Source organism: Labrus mixtus, chromosome 13 (assembly GCF_963584025.1).
Source record: "Labrus mixtus chromosome 13, fLabMix1.1, whole genome shotgun sequence".
NCBI lineage: Eukaryota > Metazoa > Chordata > Actinopteri > Labriformes > Labridae > Labrus > Labrus mixtus.
In genome coordinates, this window is record NC_083624.1 from 9,677,390 (window position 1) to 9,694,193 (window position 16,804).

The 16,804-nt window shown below is 44.3% G+C and overlaps 1 protein-coding gene across 19 annotated transcripts in view; it reads right to left on the bottom strand.

Moving 5' to 3' along the window:
* The window catches only part of caska (calcium/calmodulin-dependent serine protein kinase a), a 117,480-nt gene that overhangs the window by 3,692 nt on the left and 96,984 nt on the right, over nt 1–16,804 (bottom strand). For 6 of the 19 annotated variants that reach the window (XM_061053635.1, XM_061053620.1, XM_061053617.1 and 3 more), the window contains 9 exons: nt 16,582–16,770; nt 16,393–16,471; nt 13,974–14,059; nt 13,709–13,828; nt 12,062–12,130; nt 10,899–10,934; nt 8,096–8,137; nt 7,424–7,620; nt 5,757–5,872 (listed from right to left, as the gene is read on the bottom strand). In XM_061053635.1, the coding sequence (XP_060909618.1) occupies nt 5,757–5,872; nt 7,424–7,620; nt 8,096–8,137; nt 10,899–10,934; nt 12,062–12,130; nt 13,709–13,828; nt 13,974–14,059; nt 16,393–16,471; nt 16,582–16,770 (934 nt within the window). The remainder of the gene's footprint in view (nt 1–5,756; nt 5,873–7,423; nt 7,621–8,095; nt 8,138–10,898; nt 10,935–12,061; nt 12,131–13,708; nt 13,829–13,973; nt 14,060–16,392; nt 16,472–16,581; nt 16,771–16,804) is intronic. The other 13 variants (XM_061053630.1, XM_061053629.1, XM_061053624.1 and 10 more) reach the window with 7 other exon arrangements.

The following is a 16,804-nucleotide window of genomic DNA, read 5'->3' on the forward strand; positions in this document are numbered from 1 at the left end:
AAAAACAACATTAAAGGGTAGTTGTGTATTTTTGAAGAGTGGTTGTATGAGGAACTCGTCAGCAGAAGATGTATACTAGCCACAGATGCCGGTCACCTCGGCCATCTTCAGGAGAGAGCGTCCGGAGTGCAGGCACAGATGCTGCATCCGCTGAAGAAGCGCTCAAACAAAGGGGCTTAACCTGCGCTGTGAATATATTTAGATCAACGTCCCAGTCTGCAGCGATGTAAAGCCTCGTGTCAGTGCTTACACCACTCCGGGTCGGTCTCTCCTTAAAGGGGCCGAGCTGACCGATATCTCGTATTGACAAGAACCTCGTACACTTCAAAAACACTCAACTATCCCTGTAAACTGGAGAGCTGAGATGATCTGAGAAGTGATGAAGACATCTAGCCTCCGAAGCGTTTGGAAGTTTTTCACACACGAGAGGCAGGTCCCTTCTGAAGTTATGAACTTCCTTGATAAAATAACTGATCCACTATTGATACAGCTATAAATCAGAGATGCACCGATTGTAGAAATCAGGGTTGATACCACTGTTTAGAATAACTATTACAACACATGTAGTTGAACGTTGCTGTTTTTCCTCCTATGGAAGTAGAACTGTAAGTCAACAGAGCAGAAGGACTACAGCTTCCTGTCCATGCACATTTGTTCAGTGTACAATGTGTTCTCTGTAACATGAGCCTCGGTGCAGCCTGCTGACTGGAGAAATACAATACCCACAATTCACTGGGCTCTGCAGGTTCAACAGGCAGTAGCTGACGCTTGTTTGATGTGACTTTGTTTATTAACAGCGGAGGATCTGACCGAGTTTAACATGAACATCACAGCACACAAACATCGGAAACACAAACCGAGCTGCTGCTTTCAGTTTCTCTCTTCAGACTTCTGTTAATCGTGATCAACAGAAACTAAACTGAAACAGTCACAGTGACAGCAAACTTTACAGTAACAGAAGAAGAAGATAAAAGAGAGAGAGAGGGTGGTGGGGGGGGAGGGGTTTGTAGCTGTCACTGGTTGTTACTTACATGCACAGAGGCCGTTCAGGAGGAGAAGCAGAGAAATGAAGAGGAGGGTCATAACACGTTCAGTTACAACAGCAGAGATACAAAAACACAAACAGCAGGAAACAACAGGCGGTCAGCTGAGCAGCAGACACACACTCACACTGTTGTTGTTGCTGTTAAAGGGTTTATTCACATGAACTGGTCACATGTCTCAGAGTGAGATGTGGTGAAAACATGCAGTGAGGTCAGGTTTTATCACCGTATAAAACAACTCTTCAGACCGTAGACTGAAGATATAAACATGTTATAAACTTTATTTCAGGAGGAGCTCAACACAGAAACTTTTCACCCATTTAGACCAAAGTCTGCCTAAAACACCCCCCCCCCCAATCCTCTAAAGTACTGTTTGAAACCTGAGGGGTTACAGAAAAACTGCACAGTTTCAACGTGTACTAAAACCTTTATTTCTCTGCTTCTGCAGCACACAGAGACATAAAAGTTTGAAACATTTACCGGTAAAAGCTTAAACTCTTGGCTTTGACTGTAAATCATTGCCTTTCACTGAAGTTCAATTCACATGTTTTTAAATCAGGGATGTCAAAGTTCTATTGGGTCGGGGGCCGGATTTGTTCAAATGAGACCTCAAGTGGGCCAGACACACTATTACTCAACACGTGGATATATAGGCTAATGTATGGTTGTATAGAAAACTTTAACATTAACATTAAGCAGAGGGGTTAACTGTCATTGCAAACTGCATGTTGGCACATGGAAACATTTAAATTTACCACATTACAGAAGAAAACATCAATAATTATGTTTTGTTTGAGATTATTATATTATATTTAAATATTGCTGTTCAAGGTTATAGAAACTTTGATACAAGTTATTCTACCTGCCCTGGGATCAGTGCATTAGAGCGAGAGAGAGAGAGAGAGAGAGAGAGAGAGAGAGAGAGAGAGACTTCAGCTCTGTGTGTCAGGCCACAGCACAGTTTGTACTCGTTAAGGTTCATTACAGATAAAACCTGCTCACATGAACAAGTTGTCACAAACACACAGAGTGTCTTTTAGTGTGAGGCATTATAAAATAATAACATCTTTCCAAACCAACAGACTTGAATTGATCCTTCAGCGTTGCGCACTGCAGTCTGATCAGCTCCGTGTGGAGTGCACGTTTTTCAACAAAGTAAACTCAGTTAAACGACATTTCATATGAGTCTGGCAGTCCGTTCTTCTACGCGTCCGCACTATCGCGATCTAACTCTGTCACTGACTTTTTATGCTCCATGAATCTGTGCCATCTCCGTGCGCAACTCGAGGAAGCATTTTAATGCTGCTCCTCGGTTAAACCAGCGGACCTCTGTATGATCGGGCAGCCTGTGCGTGATATCGTTTTTGGATAAGAATGAAATGTTCAGTAATAGTTATATTTTAACAGTCTGATGAAAGCTGGTGATAAAGGCGCAACAGCAGGCTACTGCATTTAGAAGTGATGTGGCGCTGAAACTTTTAGGTGATCAACACAACACGTTCACCTCTGGGTGACCTAAAAATGAACCATCTGTAATTAAAATCAGTTAATATTCATTTTAATTAACTGTTTTTACAATAACCAGAGTTAAAATAAGTCAGGAGATGCATCAGGCTCAACGCCGGTGTCCACAACCTACACTTAGTCTGGATGTGTGGAGACGGTCTGGTCCGTTACGCATGGCGGAGATGATTGTTTTTTATTTGCACGAGCTGCTCTTTGTGGCTCGCTCCATAGGAAGCTTTGTTATTATCAGCCAAAACTTTTGTTTTACATCAGTGAAGACAGGAGAAACTGGAGAGAAGTGTGGACAGAACTGAAGACCGTCATGATGCGCGCGCAGTGCAGCGGTTAAGTCCCGTAGCTTTGACAACAATTCTGGCAACTTGTGAGCAAATAAAACTAAAGAAATATCGCTCCTCCGATCTCTCTTGAAATTGCATTCTGTGTCACCTCTCTCAGGTGTTCAGCCTGTTTTCTGATGTGATGTATTACCAGCGTAATGCGGGAGCAGCTCGTGATACTCCCTGCTGAGAAGATAGTTCGAATTAATATTCGTATCATGATATCAACCTTTACGTTGCTCATTTTACATTTTTAATACAATTTGGGGAAAATACGTATTACAAATATTTAATTTATAAAAAATCTCAAAATATTTTTCAATACATTTCCTTCTTCCCAAAACGTCTCGCGGGCCGGATGAAACCTGCTGTCGGGGCCGTATGTCTGACATCCCTGTTTTAAATCGTCAATAAAAGCAACAATAATCAGGTCTTAAAGGTATATACACGCACACGTCGCATCGCTCTGAATGTGTTTATAAAGTTATCTGAAAGGAGGCTGAAACGTTTCATGATGTTCATCAGAAACAGTTTGATTATCAAATCATTGATAAGAATTGAAGCCACCTGCAGCATATCAGATGTCTTGTTTCGGTGGTGCGAGGTATAAAAACACTTCTCTAAGTCGTTTAGCTGTTTGCTTGTCTAATGCACTTTTTGTTCCATTTGTTGAATGCTGCTCTTCACCTTGGGTTGAAAACATTTATAATAAAAAAAATGTGTACTCTGCTTCATCCACACTAAATTTAAGAAAAGGACAGAAGGCTTACACGTAGAAATTCTGGATACCTTCAACACGGTGTGTTAGACGGTGTGCAGACGTTAACCTGACGAAACTTGGGCGGTAAGACTTCAAAACAGGTCTCTATTGTTTGATTTGTCTTTCAAAGTTGAAACATCTGGTTCAGGAACAACCCTAACTGCTCTACTATCGGCTCCTGTTTTAGCATGAACATACTTCTTGGACTCTTTTGGTGAACGCATTCACAGGGAGGGTTTTTGTTTCAGTTGCACTAAAGTAAAAATGTGTTTCCAAAGACTTTCTCTGAAGAAATAAAAGCCCAGGAGTACAAATGAACCCAGAAACACAGCCGGACTTACAGGAAGTTATAAAAATAAACTGACTGTGCAATCAAGGGAATCTGTTTGCGATGAACTGTGGTGGGATAACTGGAATGAAAGTATTGAATGTCATGGTTTTAAATAAATGAGAAGGTTGCAGAAACTCAGACTCCCATGCTTCATGACTACAGAAGTACATTTAGAGCTGCATGCTTTGAAGATCAGATCAGTCGTTTGAAATGGACAAAGACGGAGGTGTAGCAGAGATGGTTATAAACACACACACACACACACTGCACACACATGTTTATATAAAAAAAACCCTCAATGGAGTGAGTATCTCTGATTTCAGTGATCGCTTGCTCTGCAGTCTGTTCGGCTCATATCTGCTGGATCACATTTTGCTCTGTTGGTGAAAGCTGAACAATCGGTTGTTCTCGTTGTGTATAAACATAATGCTTCTGATGCTAACTTGTAAGCGAGTGTAATGTACAGATACAGTAGATGTGTTGCTACAGTCCACATGAACACACACACACACACACACACACACACACACACACACACACACACACACACACACACACACACACACACACACACACACACACACACACACACACACACACACACACACACACACACACACACACACACACACACACACACACACACACACACACACACGAGCTGCAGACACCGAACACCACAAACTATAATTCAACCACACGTTTGTCCTCCAACCTGAACCTGAACTCTCTGCTCCAGACCCTGACACCTTCCCCCAAAAGGTTCTCAAACTGAGGTCTGGACCCCCCAAAAAGGGTCCCAACATACATTTAAGGAGTGGTGATTCAACTTAGAAAACAGCACATGGGAACTCTTCAGCCTGAACTGTAACGATTGCTCACAAGTCAATATTGATTTAAAGTGATTATAATGAAAAATACTGCTCACCACTTTTTTTTTTTTTTTTAAACGAGCTTGTTCAGAGTATCGGTCAGCTCACATTTAATGGATTCTATGTATCCTCTGAGAATACTGAATGCATATTTGATAATAAACAAATAAATAATACGAGAAGATAGATTCAAGTTTTCTGAAGAGCCTGTGATAAAAAAAAAAAATCAGCTGACACTGCTTTCTGCAATCTGTTAGCAAACTCTTCTACCACCCTCCCCTTTCTCAGCACTCCTCCCCCCTCCTCCCCCCCTTAACTCACCAGTCACGGCTCTGGTCACAAACACGTGCGGACATTTTACCCCCAAACACCTCGGCCTGCTTACACAACCAGACACATGGCGGTGACATCTGAGAAGTGACTCTCCGTCTGCAGTACGGACAGCGCTGAACACATTCTGCTGCTCAGGCGGATTCTGCATCATACTCTGTGTTCAATATCGCATGTTAACTGGAGAAACAAAGATCTTCTGCACACGGGAGCACACATGCACGTCCTCCTGCGGGCGTGTTATTTCAAACTATGTCGAAAAAAAAACAAGATTTGCTGCCTCGGTGAGCTGCACACATTTCTCCAAACTCCCACAGAGCTCGGCTAACATTTCTGCCTCAGCAGCAGATTTTTCTGTCAGAGCTGGAGATGAACCCTGCAAGATCCTGTTTCACACAAGTATCACACACACACACACATACACACACACACACCCTCCAAGTCTCACACACTATCATGTAAACATCACATAAAAGCGTGCATGTGGAGAGGAACAGGACACGGGCACATATGCAGTGTGTTGTTGAGTGTGCACATGCATGTACAGGTGAATACATGTGTGTGTTCATGCTGTACCTGCGTTGTGCTTTGCCAGATACTTGTCTTTGTACTGCTTCTTCTTCTTTCCGAACCAGGTGCAGCTGGCCTGCTGCTCCTGCTTCGTCTTCTCCATGGCTATACACGCCACCCGCCTGCAGAAAAAAAACACACATGGAGACGGATAAAGATTTGAACCTAAACTCTAGTTCAGTGTGTTACTTACACACTGCAATTCCTGCAGATATTCTCTGTGTCTCTTGGGTTTATTTAAGCCTTAGTCTTTGCACGCAGCCGACGCCATTTATACCTGCACCCCGGTGTGTTTGCGTATCTAAGCGATCACACCTTCACAACACCTGAGGGGTCTCTAGCAGATGGGAAGAGCCTCTGTGGGCCTCTGAGACAAAAACAACTGCACAAAGTGAGTCTGCGGTAACGATTTCTCCTGCGACATGGATTCATCTCAGAGATATCAATCAGGCTAAAGAGATCAGTTTTATGTCCTTGCTCAGATCTGATTTCTTTGTGATGACGTTTCTTTTTCTGAATCTGCAAAAATCTGATTCTTTGCTTTTAGAAAGAAGGACTAAATCCGCAGTGGAAGCTGGTGAAGTAAGGGGCAGGTGATGAAAGACTGACGAATTTAAATGATTTTTTATTTAAGAGAAGTGTTTTCTACTTTTTAAAAAAATATTTATTTTGGGGCTTTTTGTGCTTTAAATGTAGAGATAGGACAGTGGATAGAGATGGGAATCAGGGAGAGAGAGAGAGAGTGGTGAATGACATGCGGGAAAGGAACCACAGGTGGGACCCTGAACCCGGGCTGCCCGCCTGGAGGACTACAGCATCCATACATGGGGCGCACACACCAACCACTGCACCACCAGTACCCCGATGTTTTCTACTTTTGGACGTGTGTGTGGATTCAGAGTCAAACCAGGAGAGGTTGTATCACTGTATCGTGTTAGCCAGTGTCGACTACTACTAATGCATATTGTGAAGAATCTCACTCCTGGATGGCACAAAAGTTGTATGAATCCTGACGTGAGGTTCAGAATGAGGTGGCTTTGCAAAAATATTGGACCTTCATCGGATTTTTGCAAAAGTTTAAAAGAGCAGATACGATCTCTGCACATTGTTAAACCAAACAGATCGGAGTCAAAACAGGCAACAAAGATGAGGTCACTTATACAGTTTAATCATCAAATATTGTTCACTCCTTCATTGGCAACATTTACATACAGGAACAAGTCTTAGATGGATTCCTTCCTCTCCTACAGACACACACACGTCTTGTCAAATGGTTGTAGTTTTTTAAGGCTTCAGTACTTTTAAATATTATCCTTCATTTCAATAACTGAGATTTTCGGGCGCAGATGGCTTAGTGGTAAGGTCACGCCCCATGTACAAAGGCTGTGATCCTCCAAGCAGAGGGCCTGGGTTCAAGTCCGGCCTGCATCTCTCTCTCTCTCTCTCAGGTTTTCCTACTCTATCCACTGTCCTGTCAAATGAAGGTCAAAGGCCTTAGAGAAGAAAGTCACACAGACTGTATCGTGTTAAATCATGTGTTGTTGAAAAGTATCAAAGTATTGAAATATTCTGACAACCGTGCACTGCAGAGTTTGTGTCGAGTTTAAAGATTGTGCCTCGTCTTTGTATGTTTTGTGTCCTTTTTGTGTGTTTTGTGTGCTTCCCCCTCTCACCACTCCTGCAGCTCCGGTGACGGGATGAGGCCCGCCGTGCCGTTCTTCGTGTTCTCCAGCTTTCCCTGCCACCAGTTGTGGTCGTCTTTGGAGATAATCTGGATGATGTCCCCGACCTGGAAGCGGATGCCGGCCTCTTTGCAGGGGATGAGTTCATCTTTGGAGGGGTCGTACTCAAACTGAGCTCGTACGTAGATCTGCAGGTGAAAAAAAAAAAAAAAAAAAAAAAAAAGAAAGACGAGAGAGATTTGATGAGTGAGCTCGAGGAGGGGAGACGCTTAGAGAGGAGGTGGTTTCAGAACTCTGTCAAGAAAGGAGGAAAGAGGTATAGAGAGAAACAAGTTGTATGAGCAGGGGACTCTCAGGGGGGAGGACGGCACGGGGGTGGGGGTGGGGGGGGGGTAGGTTTGGTTGCCAGGTTTGGAAACGTTTTCTAAGGACGAGTTTCCTCCAGAGAGATAAACTCAGACTCTGCTGGGCCGTTAATGAGCTTCTGAACACCGGGTAATTACAACACAGGCATTGTTTATGTGTACATCAGATAAAAACAGCTGTTATCCTGACAGCTGTGAGACGGGGGGGATAAGGGATGGGGAGGGGGGGGTGGTTTATATATTTTGGATTAAAAGTGTAGTAACTAGGGAGGAGGGTTTAGGTGAGGCTGTCTCTTACCTTCACAGACATTTTGTCCTTGATTGGAGGTCTTGATACGATCTAGGATTTGAAAGCATCACACACATCATGCAGCAGAAATCTCTGATAGTGTCTGAACAACAGGAGGGGGGAGGGGGGGCTGAGGGGGGTCAAAGTCGGGGGTTTAATGGAAGTGGTTAGACGCTTTTTGAAATATTTACCTCATATTTTAAACTATGAGAAGGTTAACTGTTACTGGGATGAGGCTCTGCAGCTCTTCAGTCTACACAGATTCCCCTGTGTCACATCAGTATCTTCATGTTTTTATCTTTGTCTTCTAGTGTCAGAGCGTCTTCACTCTGTTTTTATTTTACCGTACGATCCTCGTGAAACAGCTTTTTGCAGTTGTGCACGAGAGAGAAAAGGGTTCTGAAATAAAAGTTTTACAACTAACACACTTTTTTTCCTACAAGCTCACAAAGTATTCTCAACAAAAACTGTTTTCAGAAGCTCCAAAATGTTTCTGAATCTGAACTGATTCCGGACTTAAAATGAAATGCCCCCAGTCCAGGAGAAACAAAGCACATCTATATCGTAACATCCATCCCCAGCTGTACGGTGACATAAGCCGGTCTGTTGTGGACTCTACTGCCCTCTGCTGGTGGGGATCTGATACAACTTTGCTGCCACTTGATTTCATAAACATTACGAGAGGGACATGATGTGATTTTGGCGGCCTGATGTTGGATTACGTAAGGAGGATGGATGTATGAGGAATGTGCACAGACATTAAGACGCTGTGATTGGATGATGAGATGACAGTCATTATTAGTGGTTTCTCTCAAAGAATCTCACAGCTCTTTTAAAAGCCTCCACATGTTTCTGCATAAAGCATGAATTCTTATCTTTTTGGGGATCAGAGGTTATGGGGTGGGGGGGGGGGGGTGTTAGGCTCTGCCGGGTTAAACAATGCCTGTGTAGTTATTACTGCATAAAGTTAACGTGAAAGTGGAGAGGAGCTACACTGTGTTTGTCTGGGTAAGGGGGTGTTGGCGGTTCTTGGTAGCGGTGTGTTTACTGTATGACTGTGTGTGTGGCCGTCCACATGTGAGTCTCTACGTTCAGCTGACCCCTCCTGTCACTGGTCTTTCTCTCTAAAGGCTCCATCAGCTCATACCAACCAGGACTTGACCCGGTTGGAGAGTCTGCATGGATCCAAGCATCACAAATCTGGGTCAGAGTCTGGACTCGTTTTGTTAAAGTGAGACCTCAAAGTGCGACGGTTTAATCTGACAGCAGCGTGAGGGGCCGACTAGATTAGGTGTTTATTCAATTACATTCATGACCTTGAAAAGCCCTTGAAGTTTTCTCTGTTTTTGTATATTACAAAGTCCAAATTGTTTCAAGCAACTGTAAAAAAAAACAGAAAGATACTCATAAGGAGTGGACGATAGATGCAATCTATTTGATTTAAGTCTATGTGAGGGAGAACGTAAATCTCCTGCTTTAGATTTTTGGGGTTTTTGAAGCAGATTCAACATCTTCAGCAGATGGGACGGCAGTAGCTCAGTCTGTAGGGACTTGGGTTGGGAAGCGGAGGGTCCGGAAATTGGTCTGGTAGCTGGAGAGGTGCCAGTCCACTTACTGAGCACTGCCGAGGTGCCCTTGAGCAAGTCATCGAACCCCAAAACTGCTCTGGAGCGCTCGCTGTGGGCAGCCCCCTCACTCTGAGACCTCTCCATTAATGCATGTCCATAGGATCCTGTTTGTGCATGTGTGTTTTTAATTAAATTAAATCAAGATCAGTGACTGTTCTTCACGCTTTGGATGGAAAAATAAACAAACAAAATCAACACTTTTTTTTTTGTCACATAACCGTATGTACTCGTTGACAATGTGATGTAGAGAGAAGATCAACTCTGTACACGTTTAACACGGAGTGACCGCTGCAGTGATACCAGAATCTTAATTTATATTGGAGAATAAGAATATTTTAACCTGTGTGTTGCCACGGCAACCAAAATATACATGTTCTAGGAACGCCTGCACACGGTCCTGATCGCACAAACACATTGGCAATGTTTGGGGAACGTTACCAACGTGTTTGTTCTCTCTTACTTTTGACTGAAAATCTGAAAGGAGATTTAAAGCTACAGTACTTTGTCACACTTTTGATCATTAAAATCACAGATTGTTTTGGGATGTGGTGTCAGAGAGTACTGAAGTATTTATAGTTTGAAAACCTGAGGTGTGATTTGTGGATGTTTGGACTCTTGGAAGAAGGAGGAGGAGGGGGGGGGGGGGTGTTGTTGTTAAAAGGGACAGAGTAAATGAGAGAAGCATTAATAAGATGTGTGTTAGTCCTGATCTCCATCTTCCTCAGACAGACTGAAGCATTCACATTAAAACCGTTCTGACTGTTTCCCCCCTGCACTCAGAGCAGCTTTACATTCTTAAACTCAAAACCATCTCGTTTCTAAAAACAGTGTCAGTGAAAGCTGGATTTGAATCCGCGCTGCCCTCATGTCCTCTCTGCCCCGCTGACAGCTGCAGAACAGTCTGGAGTCAATTACACCGTTTAAATTAAAATTCTTTCTGAAGTGGGCTGAAGAGAAAATCCAGTATTTCTGATTGAAAAGTTGGAAAAGAGGTCAGACTTCAGACGCTGTCATCACGAAGGTCAGCGAGCGGTCGGTCTGAAGCGCCCAGTAAATAAATCCACAAACAGCCGTAAAGAGAGACACACACACACACATTGTGCAGAGAGGGAGGGAAGCAGGCGCTGTGTGTGTGCGTGTGTGTGTGTGTGTGTGTGTGTGTGTGCGCGTGTGTGTGTATTCACCTGTCGACCTTTGGGCTGGATGGTGGAGGGCAGGTCCTGAGGAGAGAGACCGTAGATGACAGAGAGAGAGAGAGGGAGAGAGAGAGACGGTTAAACAACATTCAGATAAGACATCAGCAGGAATCCTTTAGAGCAGTGCTTCTTAATCTTTCTAAATAATTAATCCTCTTATTTCAGACAACGGCCTCCTGACCAGAACGAAATCTGTTCACAAGCATTCTTAGATTAATTTAACAAATTAACAATTAAATGTTCTGTCTTCGTGCAACTGTTGGCTAACCTCATCCTGCAGAAAGAAGCCAAAAGTCTTTGTGAGGCTTTAAAACAACTTCCCGATACTGACGGCATTTTGTAGACTCTGATAAAACGTGGTTGACAGTCTTGGTGTTTCCAGCTGCATGCTTTCACAGTTTCAACAACAAAGTCCAGTTTTTATTTCATTTTTTTTAATGTCAGAATTGAACTGGGGAGAAGGCCTTTTTTGGAACGGGTCACAAAAAGAGCTGAGACGAAATGAGCTGCTCTCATTGGACGCTATCTATCATTAAAATAACAGAATTAGTATCCAAGTATGGAAGATGTTGACACCTAACCCTGCAGCTGTCCAAAGAAACACTGCTTTAAAGAAACCTAAAGGAAGCATGCACATGTATCTACACATGTTTTAACGTGTACTTACATGTGAAACATCACACTTACATGTTTTAACAGGTTATAAGAGAAAAAAAGAGAAGTGTTATAGTGAGTTTAGAGCAGATCTGTGGAGCCACTCAGCAAGCAGAGAGCCAGCGAAGCGGCATGAGCGTCTTAAGACACGTGAGCAGGTCCGCTGTGCGCGCGTCCCTCCTACCACGATATGTGCGTGTGTAAGCAGTGAGCACAGCACGCAGCTCTGTGAGGCACACCAATTTTAAACTGAGATATCGGACACGTAGGGGGCGGGGCTTCAGCTCAAACAGATGAACAGGACGAAGGAATCGAATCCAAGGCGTCTGATTCTACCAACTACAATCAGTACAGAAACACAGCTGTGACAGATGAACACCTGCACGGACACACGGACAGCTAGAGACATGACACACACTGGGGTGGGGGTGGGGGGGGTAGTGTGGGTCTGATTGTGGGGGTTTCTTTCGGGGGGGGGGGGGGGGGGGGGTCCTTACCAAGATAGAACTGTTAATGCTGGAGTGACCGTTGGCAGGAGACTGCCTGGAGGTGTTGGGGGACTCTTTCTGAAATAAGACACACAGGTCAGCAGCAGCAGCACACACACACACGCTCTCACACACAGACACACACAGACACACACACACATTTCTGAGCAGTGACCGGAGGCGATGGGAGGCACAGTGGAGACCGGAGCACAGCGCTGACGTAATGAAAGGAGGCACCACAACATGGAGAAACAGCAGCAGCAGATCTGTGGCCTGCAGGTCTGAACATCACCACAGGGGGTCACTACACTGACAGCAGACTACAAGGGGGTCCACAACAGACTACATGTGAGAGTGTGTGTGTGTGTGAGTATGAGGGACCAAAAGAACTGAAAGGAGAACACCATCAATGATTCTTGTGATAATCGCCAATAACATTACCATCATCATTTTCAACTGTCAAGTAAAAATAAAGCACATAAGACGTTTTAAATGGAGCATAGCTTTCACAGCATGTGCAGTGTTTTGTACAATATTACTTTAATAATGGTTTTGAATGTTTGTCAATCATGTGCACAGTTAAGTAACTTTCTGGACTTTATCTATAGACTGTAAATATTAATGGATGAAGCCTGAGTGACGTCAGCCCATCTGTTCCTGCAGGGGGCGCTGGAAATCCTGTCTCAGTCTAACTTTCAGTCAAACCTTACGACAGACTGAGAGCTGGAGCTGAGGCGGGTTTTAAGCCTCCTGACGGACCATTTCATCGCGCTCCACCTGTCAATCATGATGAATGTGGTGTGTTTGTGACTTCCTGGTGTGGTGTGTTTGTGACTTCCTGGTGTGGTGTGTTTGTGACTTCCTGGTGTGGTGTGTTTGTGACTTCCTGATGTGGTGTGTTTGTGACTTCCTGATGTGGTGTGTTTGTGACTTCCTGGTGTGGTGTGTACGTGCTTTAGGGTTACCCTCGACGAACTGCGGGATTCGGCACGTCTGCATTTTTTCAACACTGGAGGCTGCCCCTTGACTTTATCATGCTCATCATGGATGTAGATTTTTTGGGGGGGAAAGGGAACTGACTACATAGGGTCTCAATGGAGGAAGGGGCCCTTGTTGGGTCTGAGGTCTTAAGCTTGTAAACCAAAGGTAGAGTTTTGAAAGTCACAATGCAAGAAAATGATTCTAGTAAAAATCTAACTGTATCGATACCTGCAAGAACAAAAATTAAAGTTCTAGGCTTCTGATATTGGGGAAAATCTTGTTCTCAATTATCAAAAATTTGCAGGTGAACTCCTGCACGCTGTCTAAATTACACAAGTACATTGACAGTGTTCCAGTATCAGAGGTTGCCAATGTATTTGTGCATTTTAGAAATTTCCCTTTCAGCAGATTCAGGGGGGAAGGCAGCAGGACGGGTCACACAGAGAGGTGTGGCTCATTCCTGGACCAGAGGGGGAGGGGGGGGGGGAGAGGGGTGGGCAGCAGGAGGAGGAAGAGGGGAGGGGGTTCCGGTATCTTGGTTGTGAAATTGGTGTGCTGAATATCTGACCGAGCCCCAGCAAAATACGCACACACACACACACCCAAAACACACACGCACACACACACACACGCTCAGTAAGAGGCGAGCAGTTAGTAATCAGATCAGGAGCTCACGATCAGCAGTGAAGAGGAGGGAGGATGAAGAGGAGGAGGAGGAGGCGTTACCTCACACGACGAGCCCTGCGTCCGATAACTTGGCACTATTTTAAAGGTGATGCTGCCTCGCATCTCCCTCTGTGGACACATAAACACACACACACATAAACACACACATGTAAATATGGAGATTTTTCTCTTATCTTCAGTCCAACATGTGACAGTTTGCAGATTCACTTAATATTGCAGAGATATGCCGACACACACACACACACACGCTCACCAGCATCTTCTGCAGCTGCTCCACAGTCTGGTTGGCCACGCTGATGCTGTTGATCTCTCTGATCTCATCCCCGACGTGCAGCGTCCCTGCGAGGACACGAGGAGAAACAGGACAGAGACGAGAGAGACAAAAATGAAACCAAACCTTTCTTCTTGTTTTACGGCCCCTCACTGTGCTTCAATCCCTGCTGTTATTTTATTTACACATCACAGAACGGGAAACATCCTCTGTCATACTGATGTTGTTCCAGTGGCTGCATCACAAATCAACCGGGGATTAATTAAAGTCAAACTAAAACAGAGAGAGTGTTAAAGCCTTCAACCACAAGAGCAGCTTCATAAACATCGGGTCAACTGAAGGAACCTGCAGAAATATATCACATCATCTTTAAGTTGAGATGAAGTAGGAATTTTGTTGTTCATTTCTGTTCCGTTAATTTAAGCCGCATTTCTTCAAAAGTCTAAAGATGGATTTATACTGATGGTTCGAATCTTCGCTGTAGCTACGCCTAGGTTCCTGAAGCCCGTTAGGAGAAGCCGACGTGCTTGGCCTGACATGCACCTCCTCAGAAATGTAATTACACATCGATACATTGAACCACACGTCCTGTGATTGGATCGCTGGGTAGCATCGTATTCTGAATTTATAACATTTCGGGTATTGCTGCAGTTTAAAAAAATTCTGCAGAAAAAAAAAAGAACGCTACAAGCCAGTTAAATCAACTGTTGCTCAATATTTATCAGCTCCTACTTCAACATTATACGCAACATTATTTACTTTTATGACGATGTTTTATTCCTGTTTCATTGAATCGGTTTTAACTTTCTGCATGGTGACCTGGTGCGGGTCACTCAGCGTCAAAAAACCACAACAAACAGAATCACAGGATCGTCCCTTTCCGACCTTTCTCATTTATATAGAACAAAGTGACTTACGAAAGCTCAGTCAATCTTGGCAGATCAAAGTCATCCTTTGTCCGAGGACTGTAAGTTGCTGCCGTCAGGCCGCAGATTCAAAGAGGATGAGAAACTCATTTGTTCCTGCTGCCATCATCTTTTTAAACAACTAACTGTGTTGCCTCTGTTTCCATCTGTTTCTTATCTACTGTATTTATTTATTGCCCATTCTATGTTGTTTGCTGATTGCGGGCTGTATGTATGTATGTATGTATGTGTTTTACTGCAAAACAAATTGCCCTCTCGCAGGGATAATAAAGACAACCTTGAACCTTGGTTTCAGTCACCATGGTTTCCTGTATAAACTAGGTTTGAAGCTATACTGACTTTTAGACTAACCGGTAAGTGAGCCCTCGATCTGTTTTATGGTTTACTGCAGACAGTTCAGTAAATACAGCTTGTGGAGTGCAGTGGCTCCTCAGATAAAGACTAAAAGTGACCAGGAGGTGGGAAGTGAGACTTGCGGGCTGTGGGTCTGTACTTCACAACGATCAACGTTACTGTAGGCGGAGAGCTCAGCAAGTGTCCAGGTAGCTAGCAGGATTACAAACTCCACATGGTGAAAACAGATGGTACTAAACGAGCCACGCAGTCAGCTGCTCAGAAACCACACGCTGTGGACTTTACTGAACACAACATAAATCCTCACACAGGAAGACAGTTTCAACCTTTTTTCACCCCCCCCCCCCCCCCCCCCCTCCCCTCCCCACCGGATTGCTGATGGACGGTCTACCTCCCCCCACCCCCTTGCTCTCTATCCCTCTTCCTGCATCTTATCCCATCTCTCCCCCTATCCCTTTCCAAGCCCGGCGCAGTCTAGGCCTGTGAAGACTGTTTCGTCATGAGCCGGGGATCCGGCCGAAGATTTCTGCCTTTTAATAAGACAGTTTTTTCTTACCACTGTAACTTTTGCTGCTTTGCTAAAGTGCTCATGATGGATAGGCCGGATCTTTGTAACATAGCAATAAGTAAGGTCTTTTACCTGCTTTTTGTAACATAACAATGAGTAAGGTCTTTTTACCTGCTCTTTTGTAATGTTAACAGACAATGAGTAAGGTATTTTACCTGCTTCTTGTAAAGTGTCTCGAGATAACACTTGTTATGAGTTGACGCTATACAAATAAAAGTTGATTGATTGAAGTTGACTCTGGGAGACCCCGTTAAACAAACTGCGTCTTATTTACCGGTGCCCCTTATATTCCAGATTTGACAGTATAGTCACAAGTGGAGAAATGAGCTGTAGAGACCAAAACTGTTTCAGTACAAGGCTGTAAAGATGTTTATTTCTGCTGTAAAGTTGGACATTTTAACATGGGGCGCTATGGGGATCGACTCACTGCAGGAGACAGCCTCTAGTGGACTCTCGAGGAACTGCAGCTGTTGGGTCTTTGAATTTTAGCTTCATTTTAAAGCTGACTTATAAAATGCTGTAGACATGAATATCATCTGTGAGAGGAGGGTACCTTGTCTGTGGATCATTCCCCCGTGCATTATCCTCGCGACGATGCAGTGGTTCAATTCATTCATCTTCAGCGTGATGCCCTGCAGAGCGGAGGAGGACACACACATCAGCTCTGAACATGAGGCTGTAAACGTGTGTGTGTGTGTGTGTGTGTGTGTTTTTGTAACAGTAAATGTGTGGAAGAGTGTACCATGGGCTCGTCTGTGTTTTTCTGGAACTGAACGAGGCGGACTCTGGTGACGTTCTCCAGGTCCATGTCTCCGTTGGTGCTCTCCGGTGAGTCTCCGTTCAGGTAGGGCGAGGTGGGCGGGGGGGTCACCCTCAGAGCCTCGTCGCTGTAAACCTCGTGGGCGACCACGTCGTGGGCCTGCAGCAAGGCCTGAGAGGAAACACAAAACACAGGGCGATCGTTA